The sequence below is a fragment of the Serinus canaria genome, chromosome 3 (assembly GCF_022539315.1).
Source record: "Serinus canaria isolate serCan28SL12 chromosome 3, serCan2020, whole genome shotgun sequence".
In the NCBI taxonomy this organism is placed as follows: Eukaryota; Metazoa; Chordata; class Aves; order Passeriformes; family Fringillidae; genus Serinus; species Serinus canaria.
In genome coordinates this window covers 87,156,538-87,172,532 of record NC_066316.1, presented here as the reverse complement: position 1 = coordinate 87,172,532, position 15,995 = coordinate 87,156,538, and the positions used below count along the sequence as shown (strand labels likewise).

General features: G+C 39.4%; 1 protein-coding gene across 1 annotated transcript in view; it reads right to left on the bottom strand.

The window, feature by feature from the left end:
* Nucleotides 1-263: 263 nt before the first annotated feature.
* Nucleotides 264-15,995, bottom strand: part of EYS (eyes shut homolog) — a 700,331-nt gene continuing 684,599 nt past the window's right edge. The window contains exons 47-48 of the mRNA XM_050973021.1: nt 11,240-11,401; nt 264-1,505 (exon numbers count right to left, since the gene is read on the bottom strand). Of these exons, the coding sequence (XP_050828978.1) occupies nt 307-1,505; nt 11,240-11,401 (1,361 nt within the window). The 3' untranslated portion in view covers nt 264-306. The remainder of the gene's footprint in view (nt 1,506-11,239; nt 11,402-15,995) is intronic.

The window sequence follows — 15,995 nt, the reverse complement described above, 5'->3', positions numbered from 1 at the left end:
TTATAAGCTAATCACTACCTCTTTGTTTACAAAACTATTTCCAGCACAATAAAGAATAAAAAACCTTCAGACTTTCCCATTATTTTAAAGTAAATGCTAAAGAGTATATATAAATAATTCTATGAGGAAAACAATTTGTCATATTTTATACGTATATGTTATTAATACTCCACATAAATTTGTCCCATACTACTTTTTAAGTGCTTTACTATGTTGGTTGCTGAGTCATACACTGCCAGCTAACACAATAAACAGGAGGAAAAGGAATTTTATCCTTTTTAAAAGAGTCTAGGACAGCTTTTTCAATTAATTTCCAGAATTTCCATCATGAATGTTGTATCCTTCTGCTCTCATTAGCTGAATCTTTTTAGAATCTTGGAAGAGCACAACGTCTTTAATCTTACCAAAGAATTCTTTCTGAAAAAGCCCTGTAGTGACTATATTAACTTTCCTGCCAATTTCAAACCCACCAAAGTAACAAATGCCACCGTAGTTTAAAGCAGTGTATTTCCTTTGTGGGTCAATATCTTCAAAAAGGATTAGTTCCTCATCAAGATAAACCTTAATACAAGTTTGGTTTTGAACTACAGTAGTGAAGTGCCATCTTCCATCAGAACAGGTGAAATATTTGCTATGCATTAGAGGAACAGAGATTCTTTCTCCAAGATTAATCACAACTTTTAAAGTTCCATTGGCAAGACCAATGGCAAGGAAGTCATTATCTTCATCTTCACTTTTTCCCATCCATGCTATTAAGCCTTCAGTTTGATTGGTAGTAAAATTTAAAGAAAGGCGGCTGTACTGGAGGTCTCTTTTTCCATAAAAAGGATCTGTGTATTTAATGTAGGAGTTACCAACAAACTTTGCTATGTAAAATTTGATTTTTTTATCGCAGTACTTACCTGTCCAGCCTAGTGGACATGCACAGGTATATGAAAATGAAGAAGGTTGAGGAATACAAAGCGCATGAGACCCACACATGTTTTCTGAACAGTGAATGGATTGTTCACACTTTGTCCCTGTCCAGTCTTTTGGGCAAGAACAAGAAAAGCCTGACTTTCCAACTTGACATGTTCCATTATTTTTGCACACAGTGTAACCACAATCTGTTCCATCACAGTCACCAATGTTGGCTCCACCCTTGGGGTCAGTCACGGTAAGATTCAGTTCCCTGTTGTTTATAACCATTTCTCGAATACAACCAGTGAAACCTGTGGGCTCATTTTCTATTGCCATTGGATTGACAAGGTTTAAGGAGGATACCCCTCCAACAAAAAAATCTGAGTGTGTGTCTAGTGCGTTCATTCCAGGACTAGCTTTTCGAGTAACGTTGATACCATCCAGGTCCAGGTAGCCTTCATTACCAACTCTTCCTGCATTGAGTAAGTGCCATGTTTTTCCATTTGTGTGGACCTTCTGAAGGGTCTGTAGGATGACTGTTCTGTCTCCAAGGTTGTAGCGTAACTGTGTAAATCCATTTACTAATGATATACATAGAAAGTCACCTGTAAAAAAACAGTATAAAATATTTTTTAGAGGGGTGCACTGAAGAACAACAAATTAATGACTGATGCTTTCATGTCTGCATTTCTTTGTACCATCATTATATCTAAATCACACAAAGGGAAATGTTTCCCGATGAGCTGATTTTAGCCTTTTTTTTTCTTTCTCATTATTGGACAAGAACTCATGTTTGCCTCAAAGTAAAAAGCCCAGCCTTCTGAAATGCTTTGCTTTTGTGCAAAGACTAGATAACTGAGGTAGGAGGAAACAGGATCACTTTGGCATCCAGGAAGTGTGAATCAGTGTTCCCATGCAAAATAAAAAAGTTTTGGCCGAGTTACAAAGGCAGAAATACTCTCAACTTCAGTATGTTGAATAAAGGCTTGATGGATTTGTCAGTTTAATGAACAGTTTTGTCTGCACCAGACATACTCTGCTTTCCCTGAAGACTCCTTTTCACAACAGGGATGTTTTGGGTTTAATAATCTGACAGCTGTAGGAACAGATATGCTTTTTATTGCATTGCTCTTCCAGAGGCCTTCGTGACAGGAGGTATTAGAAGGGAGTTCTCTCTTCTTGTACTATCAGTGTTTCTGGCCTTACGGGCAGAGTAAAAGGAGAGAGAGTACCACTGCAAACTGTACTTCCAAGCATGAAGAAGGAAAACTGGGAAAGGTTAGGAAATGGAAGCTGGAGCAGCAGTAGAGCCTAATAGGGGAAGGTGACGGGGAAGCAGAAGAGGACAGCAGAAAAGTCTGCAAATTAATGTTATGTTCTCAAATTTTTTGAGGTTTGCCTGTGCAATTTAACTTTTATATCTCACTTTTGGAAATTATTGGCCTCAGGTTGTTATCTGGTTGTTAACTGGTAAATATGTTTGTTAAATTTGAATGCAAGCTTTCCTGATAGTTACCAGTTCAGTTTCCTTAAAGATTCAACATTCCTAAGGGTGGACCTAATAGTAGAATGATGAAGTTTGCTTTCATGTGTATTTAATTTTTGAGTATTTCTAATCCTTGGATTACATTGCCTGTAGTGAACTTGAATGGCTTAATTTACTAGAGGCTTGTGAAAGTTGCCAAAATTATACCTCCCTATTCAAGAGATGTTCAGGTTGCCATTTAGGCAGGCTAGAGATGTTTCAGTTGTATTAGTGGCTATAGAGCACATCATGCCTCACCTTCCCTGCTCCAGATACCCATGGGAAGAAGAAAAAAGCTCTTCCTTCTTTCAACTCTGGTAATAGCAGAGCACTCCCTTTTAGCTTACTAGTTCCAGTTGTGATGATCTGGTTTACTTCCCTGTTTTTACTGTTCTTTTCAAGGACCTTCCTTGTTTCTTTTTTTTTCCAGAAAATTAATATAATTTCCTTCACTTGTGATTTCTCCTGCTTAGTGATGTGGCTTTAAGTGTGCTTGATTTCTCAGTGCATAGTTTGAATGCACTCATCTTGCTTTGTTTCAGCAGTGTGTATAACCTGCTTGTGTATGTCTTTTATCAGGCCCTCAATCCTAGGGTAGGAAAGGAGCATGAGGAATAGTTTCTGAGCTACCTCTCTGGCAGCCTTTGATCCACTCTCCTTCCTGGACATGCAGGCTTGCATAAGGACACAAGTACTCATATCTTGCTGTCTAGGAAGGAGGAAAACATCTGACCAGGCTTGCTGTTGCATCTGACCTGTAATCACTACCCAGAGAAACTGGCAGTTCTCCAAAACTTCCTAGCTTGCAGGGGAGGGGTTTGGTGGCTTTGCACATTTGACAATGATCTGGTTTGTAATCTTTTTTAGTCTTATTGCAAGAACAATATATGTTACTGAATCTGCTGCCTGCAGTGTAAAGAGGTTATTACTGAATCTTCTGTTCTGGCACAAATTTGAAGCTTCACTTCAGACTGGAGTAACTTCTGCTACTTTTGAACAAAAAAATTACACTTCCAATTTCACCTCTCCCTGAGGCCTTTCTTATGCTTCTGGTTAGACCCTCACTTTTCACAAATGACTTGCCATTTTAGTTGTTGGCAAGAACAGCAGAGTGTTGAGATAAATTTTAGAATCTGAAAGTTGATCCTAGGGTGCTGTCAGTATTTCTCCATGAAGTTTATCATATCATAGGTACTACTAGGGACAACTGGCTGAAAACATCTTAGGACTGTCATGTAAACTGCTGTGTGTTCACTGTCCAAGAAACTTCCTCTTAAAGTAAAGGGAAATGATGGGTTTATCTTTGATGCTTTTCAATTTAGCAACCAGTAATATTTTTAACAAGGGATCTCCGCCTGCCCTGTCTCTGAGGGCCAGATTGCACAGCTGGAGCCTGCACAGGCAGATGTCATCATAGGAGTTTTATCACCAGTTTGAACAAATGGCATTCTTGCCACTGATCTTCTCTTCTCAGTCTCTGTACAGGAGACCACGAAGCACTAGAGTTTTTACTGTTTCAATTTGATCATTGCTATGACCTGCCTCATTTAACCTGTGAGAGACCTTTCTGAGGAAGTTTACTTTGGTTAAGCATGAGGGAGATGACATCATTCGTTTTTTCAGCATTAGACTGTACAGCTGGTCCCTACTTTCTTGAAAATACAATCTGCGCACAGGACACACAACTTTGCTTCTGGCTTTTTAGATTAGCACCTCCTTTAATATGGGCTGTCCATCTCCATTAGTGGTGTCACAAGAAAACCAGAGAGACTCCTGAGACGAGCACTCACAGTTGTTCTTTTGTTCTGCATGCAAGTCTTTGCCCAACCTGTTGGATGCAAGGAACTGTAAGGCAAACTGTGTCAGTAAGGTTGAATCGTCTTTTTAAGTAGGCTGTTCTAGCTTAGCTGGGCCTTTAAAGTGCAACACGTCAAGACCCTGGAGAGAAAACCGCACTTCTACCTGCAAGTCCTAGTTTGGGGTTTTCACCAAGTGACTGAAGGTCAGAATTGCTCTGCCCCAGAGTAGATTGTCTCTATTTCATAGAAGCCAGAACTCCAAAGCAGGGGTAAATTTTTCTTTGTAACTTTATTTTCACATTTTTCTTAGGTGTACAAGTCTCACCTGCTCCCATACTGGATGTCAGAATTCCCAGAAGGCTAGTCAGCCCTGTGTCTTGAGCAGTCAGTTCCTTGAAGTGGGAGATAATGAAAAGTCTCCTAAAAGTCCATCCAACTGCCTACTGTGAGATCTGGATTATCTGTAGTAGTATCTTCTTATATGACTTATTATGAATTCTGAGTGCATCACAAAATTTTTCAGCTTTCTACTACTATGAATATGTATGTAAATCTCTTCAACAAATTGGTTACAGTCTCACAATCAAATTTTAAATGCTTCCAAATGGTGACAATGCCCTTTCATGTTCAGTGTTTATCTGGACATGCAGATGTGTATACCCCCATTCTAAGATTATGCTCAAGCAGTATCAATTCTCTGTGCTTCTATATTACCATAGGAAACTTATGTACATCATAATTTGTAAAAATTTGGTACAGTTATAAATGCATTCTAGGAAAATTGCACTCTCTTTGGAGATGTCCTATTGAGATCAGAAGCACTGGAATAAAAAATGTGGTAATATTCAATTGACACAGCTGTGTTGGGCAAAGATCTCTGCATTTTCTGCTTACACTACCAAATATGCCTGATACAGATGTATTTCCTAGGAGGGCTGAATAAAGTGTCAGTGTCTCAGGCTGACACATCAGCTCATGCTGAGCTGGGACAGCATCCTGGATGGTATTTTTAACATTTCTGTTTCAAGGTCTGTTCCCCACAGTGACTTCAGTCTATCCTTATGCTCTGGTGTGTGTGTGTAAAGCAAGGCCTTTCTTAACCTGTTAAATGAGTACCTGAGGTTTTTCCTACATTCCACTGAAAATTAAGAAGTATTTCCCACTAGTTTGCATGGCCAAAGGAACTTCCAGAACATACTTTTAAGTCACTTTTGTAGAAGTGGATGCAATCTTGTACTCAGTGGACGTTCACTTTTTTGCTGCTGTTACCATAGTCTCAGTGATACACAGATTCAAGTGTCACTGAAGGCTCCCTGTGTGCTCAAAAGTCACCAACTAGTCCTGGAACTACTGAAGATCTACATTCCTTTAAGCATTTGTTGCTTGTCTTTTGTCTCATCCTGTGTTACTGAGCAGGAGCCTCTATGCTAAGCTGAAGACAGAAGCTTTGATGAGGTCAGTGTTTCAGCAGCTTCTTGCAGCTTAAGCGTCCCAGGAGCCCTACACTGTGGTTTCCTGGTTAATGAACATCTACAGTCTTGGTTCCTTTAGTTGTTTTGGAGCCCTGAGACAGCACCTCTGGGTGTATGTTTGCAGTCTGTGCCTTCTGTTGGTTTTACCTCACCCTGCTGTCCTCTAGCTCAAGCCCAGAGAGCCTGTTTCTATCACTGTGGTACTGAGTAGCACTTCCTCCACTCTCCTTCCACTATTTTTTTGAGAAGCTGTTATTGATCACTGGCACCATCTTGGTGCAGAGCAAACATTGAGCTTTTTATCCTCATAAGCAGCAACATTCATGGGAATCACTCCCAGTTAATGAAACCTCTTACTCTAGGTTCTGCTATGTGCTCATCTTCATTCCAAACTGACCTTGTTAAGCTACCATAATGAACTGCCTGTGTCTCAAGCAGTATTACTGTCTCGTATTGCATGATGCAATCCTGTAACCATCACAGCTCCAAGAGCTATCTGCTCACTGCTCCTTCCTGCCTTGCTGAGCTTTCACATTGCTTTCATTCTTTTTTTTTCATTATTCTGTTCTTCACAGTTTTCCTCTCATCCTGCTCTCCTATATGATTTTCCATGGACCTGAGCCACAATCGCTTACATTGTCACCCCTTACATATTTTTCCAGGAGCAGAACTTTTCTTGTCTAGAAGGGGTTGAAATAGCCCTATCAGCCTACAGCTGAATGGCTACAGTCTGCAGCCAAGGAAGGTGATGCGCTCTGGTGTCTACCTGAGAGGAAACCTAACTGACCAGCAGTTGTCCTTCACATGCCTCCTGAGCATTTCCAGTAGCCAGAATAAGGCCCAAGGCCAAGGAGAGAAAAAAGGGAAGAAAAGAAAGGGCTATAGTGGGGTAAAATGAGGAAAGAAAGAACAGAGAAGTGATGAGCCTTTTTCCCACCCTCTGCAACTTCTGCTGTTAATTGCTAGCTGCTAATAAGTCAACATGGTTGAAACTGCCTTCCCTTAAGTTAACCTTGTCTTTACCTGAGTGTGTGCATGCAGTTAGGTACCAGCTGGCTGACAAGGTAAAGGAGCTTGTTGCAGCTGTTGTAACTTGATCTTTTACCTAAGAGTGACCATAGCCAGTGCCCCTAACACGCACTTAAAGGACTTACCCATGGATATGCTTTCATGGATTATTATAATTTATTCTGCTCCATGTGTGGAGTTCTAGCTCATGCAAGACTGAAAACTGATGTCAAACCATTTCTCAAACCATGTAAAAAATCAGTGTGTCAATAGGTAGAGTCCAGCTTCAGTTTGGAGCACCATCCCATAGCAGGAAGGGCATAGCTGGGATCCAGAGCAACCTTGCAGACAGTGATGCCCATGCATCTACAAAGGCTGGGCACTTATCTATTTGTAGATTAGACTACTCAGCCTCACTTTTCCAAAATGCATTTCTTCTTTGTGAAGAAATGTACTGTGCTTCCTTTAGTCATCACTGTCACCCTGGCACATTTTGGCAGCTGGAAGGAGCCACCTTCCTTGAGCAGCCTCAATTTGCCAAATGTTTTTGGTTTGCTTGCCAGTGTCAAATGGGTAACAATAACACTTCATATGCAACAGATTTTATGACAGTGGGGATATCTGTTCTGTCACACAGCTGGCTGCCAGTTCTGCTTCCTATGCTGCTGATTTAGTCCATACAAATTATTCCAAAATTAGTAACAAAGCAGAAATGATGTCCCTGTCAGCTAAGGAAATATGGCTGCAAAGAGAAAAAGACTTAATCACTCAAATTCTTGTTTTAAAAGTGAGCCAATGATCAGTTTCTTTCTGATTAGGAAAATAATACTCCTACCTTTTAGGTATTTAAAAATTCTGAGTATTTCCAAAAGATTTTTGTCCAGTTCCATGATTCAGTTTTCATCATAAGCAATGTTTTAGAAAATCATGCAGACATCACATACTTGTACTGGCATTCTCTTATTTTCATGTTATAGACTTATAAACTGAAATGCCTTAAATACCAGGAGTTAAAATGTTTGGGTTTTTCAGACCCGGTAGGTGACATAATCTAGAGACAGAGAACTGCTGTTGCAAATGTTGAGTGTTAAATTTAGCATGAGTCATCCCATTCTGTTTATTGACCTGACTTCATTCTTCGTCACCTGGCATGACTGTTCGTTCTCATCTCTTTGGGGAGCAAACCTTTCCATCACCCTTGCCTGAACTCTGGAATAATGCAGGCAGTCTATGGCATATTCCACTTTTGCTAACTAAGGTAAAGCTTCAGTAATGCTGTGACTCAACAAAAAAGCAAAGCTCCTTTTAAACTGCTTTTTACCCAGAGTGCCAAGGCCTCCAAATATATACAGTGGCTGCTGTGTAAATGGACTGATTTATATACCTTGTTCAAGCACTTGGTGGGCATCCAGCAATCCCTGTCTGAATTAAAGGCTGTTTAGTCATTAGGAGTCTCATGCTTTCATTGGTAAAAATAGAATACACTGCCCTTGAGAAAAAGTGACGTGAGCTGGTCTTCTCCAAACACTGTGCTGGACTCCACATGAGTGTGCACAGTGTTTGCAGAGACCATGCCCAGGTGCAGTGCACAGAGCAAGTAGTCAGAGAGGGGAAGAAAGTTCCCTTGTCTTCAAGTTTCCTATCTTCAAGTTTCTGAAGTCAACTCACTTGTTGGGTTGAGTTTTATCCCCAACTTATTAATAATATTGCCAGCCACATAAATTTTGTCAGACTTTGGAAATTTATTTTCTTAGGGTCTGCAGAAATCCATAATACCATACTTAAAGTCAGGATGCACATTCAGAAATAGTTGACAAAGCAACAAAATGGATGACTGGCAATTATAGGAAATTAGGCTAACTGGTTCACAGGATGATTTCCATTTTGTGCCAGTTTGTGAGGTGTTTAAATGTGTGTACTGGAGTAGTGATATTTTTAGAAGCATAGAAACTGGAACCAGCAGATCAACTTCAAAGTAAGGAGATTTGCCTTTTCTAGAAAGTTCTCTCATGTACTTTGGAAAGAAGAAAGCTGGAAGAAAATCTTCAACAGAAGTCTTGTGTTTTTTACTTTACCTGCTAAAGATGTGATTTCATTTTTAATGATGGGACGATTATTTGGTGGTACATGTCCCTGAAGGAAAAGTCCCAGTGTAGTGTTTATGTGAGTGATAAACCAAGCTGATACATAACTGTGCTACTCAGTACCATTGCTAAATTAGCTGTATAGTTAGCTCATTTCTCTAAAAGAATACCAGCATTGCCTAGTGAGGGAAAAAATTAGAATTATTTCCTATTAAAAAGGAATTTTAGAAATAAAATCCTGTGATTTCAGCAATTAATTTATTAACTCTTACATAACAGTCTAGATGAAGAAACTTTATTTGAGTGCTTTCTGAACTAATATTCAACAGAAAGCTCATCTACTGGCAGCTAAGAATACTTCTAGGTCGTTCATCAGTCCAATTCTGGCCTGGATTTGACAGGATTATATGAAGGCAAAAAAATAAAAAGCCAGGTGATTAGCTTTTCCTGAATCTTTCAAAACTAGAGGACGGTGGAAATAAGAAATTTGTAAGTAAATCCCTCCGAGTAAGAGGAATTTTAGGAATTTTATTTTGAAATTGAATTGCTATGATTCTAGAAAATGATTGAAAGAAAATATTATTTCCTGTTCAACGTAAACACTCAAGAATGGCTAGGGAATGAGGGCATGCTCAGGCTACACCGCTCTTGGCCCAAGTTAAACATTCTTAGCACTCTCTTTGATGCTTCCAAACGGTTGTTTAATTTCATTAGGTGCTAGCTGCTTCCATGACCTCTGACTATTCCTTCTGAAAGAGATCCTTTTCTTCTCCTATTTTTCATGGCCCATGTAATGCTTTAGTTTATACAGGAGAGAACAATTCACCAAGAATCTCAGAATTTGGCCTGTAAGTGATAGAATGATAAAAGATTCATTGTGGCAGACAGAGCTCTTTGGTAATACATGTATTTTTATTACAGATGCTCCATGTATTTTTCTTTGGAGCTTCTTCTCTGTATGTGGTTGCAATTAGAATAAGGCAAACAGGAGGTGTCAGCAGTGTTTGATGAATTATCAACCTGCTGAAACATCTGTGTACACAGTAAAGTGCTGGTACATTGGGCATATGTGTGTTTATATGAATTTGTGGCTGTTTATTGAAGAATCTTAGAGCTTTAGACTTTGAACAAAGCAATGTAAAAACACATGATCAACAATTAACTTGATTTGTCATATAAAGCATCATTTTTGCATCACCTACTGCTCAATACAAGTGAAAAATTTGCTCTAAGTTGATGTAATGGATGACACATAATGCTTTTGTTTAAAAATCTGCTATCAAAATTTAAATGCAATTGAGTATGTTAATAAAGTAATTACAAAAAATGTACACCTTAAAGACTACATTTTAGAATGTACTCACACTATCAAAGTATGTTTCCTTGACATGAAGTTTTAGGAATATTAACTTAGTAAAATTTAAAATACTTCTATAAATATTTTATTTAGATTTATTTGTCACACTGCATATCTGGGAAATGCAGAACTTCCATGTTTTACATACTGCACCAGCACCAGCACACTTTTCAACATTATATAATAAAAAGCTACACTTCTGAGGAGCCTCATTCTCACTGTTCACTTTCACTTAACTTGTTTGATGAGTTTTTATATTGCTTTAGTTTTGGTCATTTAAAACACCGGGCCAGCTCACCAAAGTGAGAATCTTAGTGTAGCTTCTAAAAAGCTGGCTGAGGTCACTTTCAGGGGGAAGTGCTTTTCTGAACCATTAAATAAGTTCACTATGTAGTTTCTGGCTTTGGACTACATTAAACTTTGGTTTTGCATAGTTTTTTCTTATGAACTTGATTATTCACAGTTCAAATCAACTGTACAATACAGTTCTGTCCCCAGGGTAAGAAGGACATGGAATTGTTTGAGCTAGTCCAGAGGAAGGACGCAATATTGATAAGAGGACTGTAGAAACTGCCCTACAAGGACAGGCTGAGAAAGTCGGGGCTGTTCAGCCTGGAGAAGAGAAGGCTGCATGGGGACCTCACAGCAACCTGCCAGTATCTGGAGGGAATCAGGAAGCCAGAGAGGGACTATGTCAGGAACTACAGCACAGTGAGTAATGAAAATTTGAAAGTGAGGAAATTTAGGTTAGGTATTAGAAAGACATATTTTACTGTGAGGGTGGTTGGTCACTGGAACAGGTTGCCCAGGGCCTTGTTAATGTCCCATGCCTGGCAGTGTTCAAGGCCAGGTTGGACAAAGCCTTGAGCAACCTGATCTAGTGGAAAATGTCCTTGCCCATGGCAAGGGACTTGGGACTAGATGATGTTTAGGGTCCCTTCCAATCCCCCAACAGTCTATGCTTCTGTGATAAAACCCAGCCACCATGGGCAATGGGTTACAGAGGCTGAATGCCTGAATCACCCCCATGTACTCCCTTTCTTTTTCACAAAAGTACCTGGCTGTGTGATAGCAGCACGCTGGGATCCCCTTACCTGACTGAGTCCCCAGATGCTGTGCAGTGTAGAACAGGATACCATCTGCAGAGAGAGGCTGGAACTGCAGTTTAATATGGGTCTTATGCCGGATATAAAAGGGTGCAAATGACATCCATGATGATTCATTATTTCTGAAGGATGCATCACTAATGGAAATATCTGAAAAATGCAAGAGGAAATGTCTTCTGAAAGATATTTTGAGAGGACTGCATTATTATGGAACCAGTTATTTTGTATAGTACTTAAATGCTGTACATAATACTTCCAATTCTTCCCTTTTCACAGAATAAAAATAACCTAGATGCAAAATAAAACTTAGATAATAGCAAATCAATGTCATTGTCTTTGGGATGCCTTATTTACCCCAACAATCAAGGCTGCAGTTCTAATGCAAAATAAATGTTAGCATTCATTTTCAAATAAATATAAGTGTAAATTTCACATTGTTTAAAAATTGAAATGCAAAACACTGTGGCAGGAGTCAAAATAAACATTCATTTTCTCACCATAGAGATGAAAATCCTAGTGGAGGATTTGTAATGAGCTGCTTTGTGTGTCATGAAAATGTACCTTTTAAGTGGGAAATATTCATTAATTGTTGCTGAAATTTGTTTTTAGGGTAATCATACTGAGATGTTTGATATTCAAACCATCCTATCTTATAGTGAAAGAGAACACTCCCACAATTACAATTAGGATACGATGTACACTTTTGAGCTATTGCAACTTAATCATTCTGTCTTACCTCTTCCCTCAGTGCTGATTGTTCATATACCACTACAAAACCAGGCTGTTTCAGCTGCCTTCAGCCAACTGATAAGTTATTATATTTTTCTATAAGTTTTATGTGACTTCAAACAATTTCCAGTTTTTCCCTCTGTAAAACATTGCATATTTGAGATATAAATATCATAGAATCAAAGAATGACAGAATGGGTTGGCTGGAAGGGACCTTAAAGATCAGCTGAGTCCAACTCCCCTGCTATGGCCAGGGACATCTTTCACTAGATCAGCTTGCTCAGGGCTCCATCCAACCAGGTCTTGGGCATTTTTAGAGATGGGGCATCCACAGCTTCTCTGGGCAGCCTGCTCCAGTGCCTCATCAGTCTCAAAGATTTTTTTCCTTATAATTTCAGCCTACTCTCTTTCAGCTTGAAGCCATTCCCCCTTGTCCTGTAACTGCATGCTCTTGTAAAAAATCTCTCTGATAATGTTAGTTATTAGCTAATTCATGATCATGTTAGTGGTAGTTTCATGTAGATAATGTAGTTGTTAGTTTACTGTATTTGTGGGTTCACTGGAACAAATCAAGCTACTTAGATGTGCAGGGTGTATTTAGACTGTGTGTGATAAACTGTTTTTACTATTTAGTTAAACAGCAGTATTAAATGCCTGAGTTTTAAGTGTTCCCTTCTCACTTCTGCATTTCCCAGCTGAAGATGGGCATTTCCCTTCTGAGAGACCAACATCTTTGTTCATTCTGGTGCTCCCAATTTCATTGTTTTATAGTAACTTACTCTCAGTCACATATACCTTCAGGATGTCCTTGAAGTGCATTCTGAGATACCTTTTGCTATCTTTCCACACTGAAGTTTTCTGCCCAGCATCTGCTGGTGAGCCCACTCACCACCCAGCTGCACCTCGCACTGCCTGTCACAGATGGGCCTCAGTTATTAGGCTGGAATACAGCCAGCATGCTGCAAGCTGCTGTGATTTGTCTATTTGTCACACCAGCTCCTTCAGAATAGGGTTCAAGGTGTCCTTGGTGGAAGTGTCCAGCAGGCAGATGCATCACTGGAGAGGATCCAGATCTCTCACCCGTTGTCAGCATAACCTGACCTGAGGATGCCTCTTGAATGGACAATAACTGCAAAGCTGACCATTTTATTAATTCCCCCTGGTAGATTACAGATAATATTTCTGAGGAAGGTACATGGATTTGATGGCACAAAATCTCAGTAAGTCTAAAAGTAAGATTTAATCACTGGAATATCAATTATAATGGATTTATTAAATGCTTGAATGATCTGAATCAGGCTTTTGATGGGCCGTTGTTCAATCTGTGTATATATGCTCAAATCACTCCCATCCTAAGTATCCCAATAGTGTTATGCATGCTATCAAGGCTAGGCAGTGTCTGTAGTAATATATTACATAATGTCTAAAGCATGAAGTTCCTGGCATCTATATTTAAAAGTTCACAGAAAAAGAAGTATTTAGAATAGCAATTACCCTGGATGATAAATAGTAATAAAGTTTGCTAAACAGATATGGTGCTGTACTTTACATCACTAAAACTTATAAACACTATCAGGTACAAAAGACAGAGTAATACTTATTATTCCATATGGATTTTTTTTTCAGTAGATAAGACAAGGTTCTCCATTAGTAGTTAAAATCCCTATACTGGTGTCTTCATATTTAAAAACCAATCAGTAATAATAATTCATTTTGTATATAGACATTTTCTCTTCGTGCATAATTTGTAACTCAGTCTCCTCTTAGCAGATTTTTTTTAGCACAGTGAGACTTACATGTGCAGGAACTGTGCCACAGGCGTCAATCTTACACGAAAATGTGCTGCTGCCTAAAAGGTTGCCTTAGGCAAAGTGTGTAATGAGGTATCTGAAAGCCTCTATGGCAGATTCAGTTTCACTTTATCAATGTAGTTAATTCTCTGCTGCTTATGGAGGAAGACTGGACAATGACTAGTGTGAGAGCAAAACCAGCAGGATTGAAATGCTACATTGCTTGTCATTGGGAGGGATATGAAAGGAAGATTGCTCTAGTAAAAACCCTTGGAGCAGAGAAAGAGAACAAGGATAAAAGATGATTTTATAGTATCACTCAGAGAAAGAATTATCTCCATGGTTTCATATTTCAGATAGAGTATTAAAAGAATAAGACCCACAGTTTCAGCAACAGATGTCAGAATTCTTTAGTAAGGAGGCATTATCCTGATTTATAGCTATCAAATACAATACTCTATTTAATATACTTCATTCTGGAACTTCTAAGATGCAAATATTTTATTTTCATTATTCATAAAAAGTATGCTTACTCCCAATAAATGTATCTTACAAGTGTCAGAAAGTAAGATATTTTGTCACAATGCAGCAGGAGTAACTATAGGAAGTACTAGAATGAGTTACAATTTTCTGGTAAATGGCCTGTAGATCCTGCAAGTACTGATTGTATGCATGGAAAAAATCTGGCTTGACAGATGCATGGAACCCATACGTGCACACATATCCCAAACCAGAATGCATTCACTCTATCGCAGTGTACAGAGGTGAGCAGTATGAAATTTCATTTTTGCAAAATTGCTTCTTTAGACAGACCAACTTTTAAGGTGAAGAATATGACAATTTAAGCTTTTCAATTTTCTTTTATGGCAGGCATATACAAAACTAACACATCAGAGGCTGAGATACTCTAATGCTGTTTTCTTGGCAGCAAACTTTGTTTTTCACCTAAAATAAGAAAATGAGAAGTTCAGCTAAACTTGCACAAGACAACACCTGTGTTACATATGCTTACTCCTGAGAAACTCTTTGCTAAAACAAATGAGGTAAAAGGATGCTTTTGCTGATCCTATAAGCTAAATTGGTAGGAACTTTGCTGTGTAACTACTGCATTATTCACTAGAACACTTAGCACCATGGGGTGCATTGTGACTACATCAGGCATTTACACAAATACTTCTGTAACTGATTAATGGCTCTGTTTTCTAGGCTGAACACTAGTATCTGATGATGTTACACAGAATCACAGCATGGTTGGAAGGGACCACAGTGGATCACCTGGTCCAACTTCCCTGCTCAAGCAGGGTCATCCCAGAGCCCATGGCACAGGGGCTCTGGGATGTGTCCAGACAGTTCTTGAATATCTCCAGTGACAGAGACCCTGAAGCCTCTCTGTGCAATCTGTTCCATCTTCCAACAAGAAGGGGAAAGGAAATGTGAGTCACTGCTCAAAGGAGTGAGGACCTAATAACAAAAGACATAGAAAAAGCCATGTCTGGCTCATTTTCTCACTTGGTAAAGCCTGATCAAGACTCGCCATGCCTGATAGCTGAGCAAGGGAAGTGAATCATCAGATCATCAGTTCCACAGTCATGAGGCAGGTGTTAAGGTCCAGCCTGCAAATCAGTCTGTGAGTCAGGGGTCCACATGAAGTGGATCTTGATGCTGCTACAGTGTAATTCAGCACAGGATCATGGCGGTATTTAAAGCTGCTCCTGCAGCAATGCAGGAGGGAACTCCTGCTGGGACTCCTCAGCAAAGCTGTCTTTGAGACCTGACACAGCCCCATCCCTATGGGCTGAGAAAAGCTCTCAAAGGTTAAAACTCATAACAGGAACTGATATATTGAACTCACATTTAGACACTTAAATCTAGGTGCTTTGCTTTAAAACCAGTTCCCAACATTAACTAACTACCTACCTAACTCTGAACACCTTCCCAAAGTAAGGTGGCAAGCACATTTCCAACAAATAATTTGAAATCACTAGGGAAGGAGATCTTTCTCCTTTTTAAAGCCAATATTAAAAGTGATCAGCTCAGGTGGGGAGGTCTGATGAGTCACATTCATGCCCCCACAGCTCCCAGGAGTGGCACAGACGAGGAGAAAAAGTGTGGCTTTGCCAACTAGTCCATGGGCAGAGCTGAGGTTTCCGTCCTCATGGGAGCACCAGGGATTCCTTGCTTTCCAGTCTGAGATTTGAGGTGTCTGTCCAGCTGACATCTTAGGC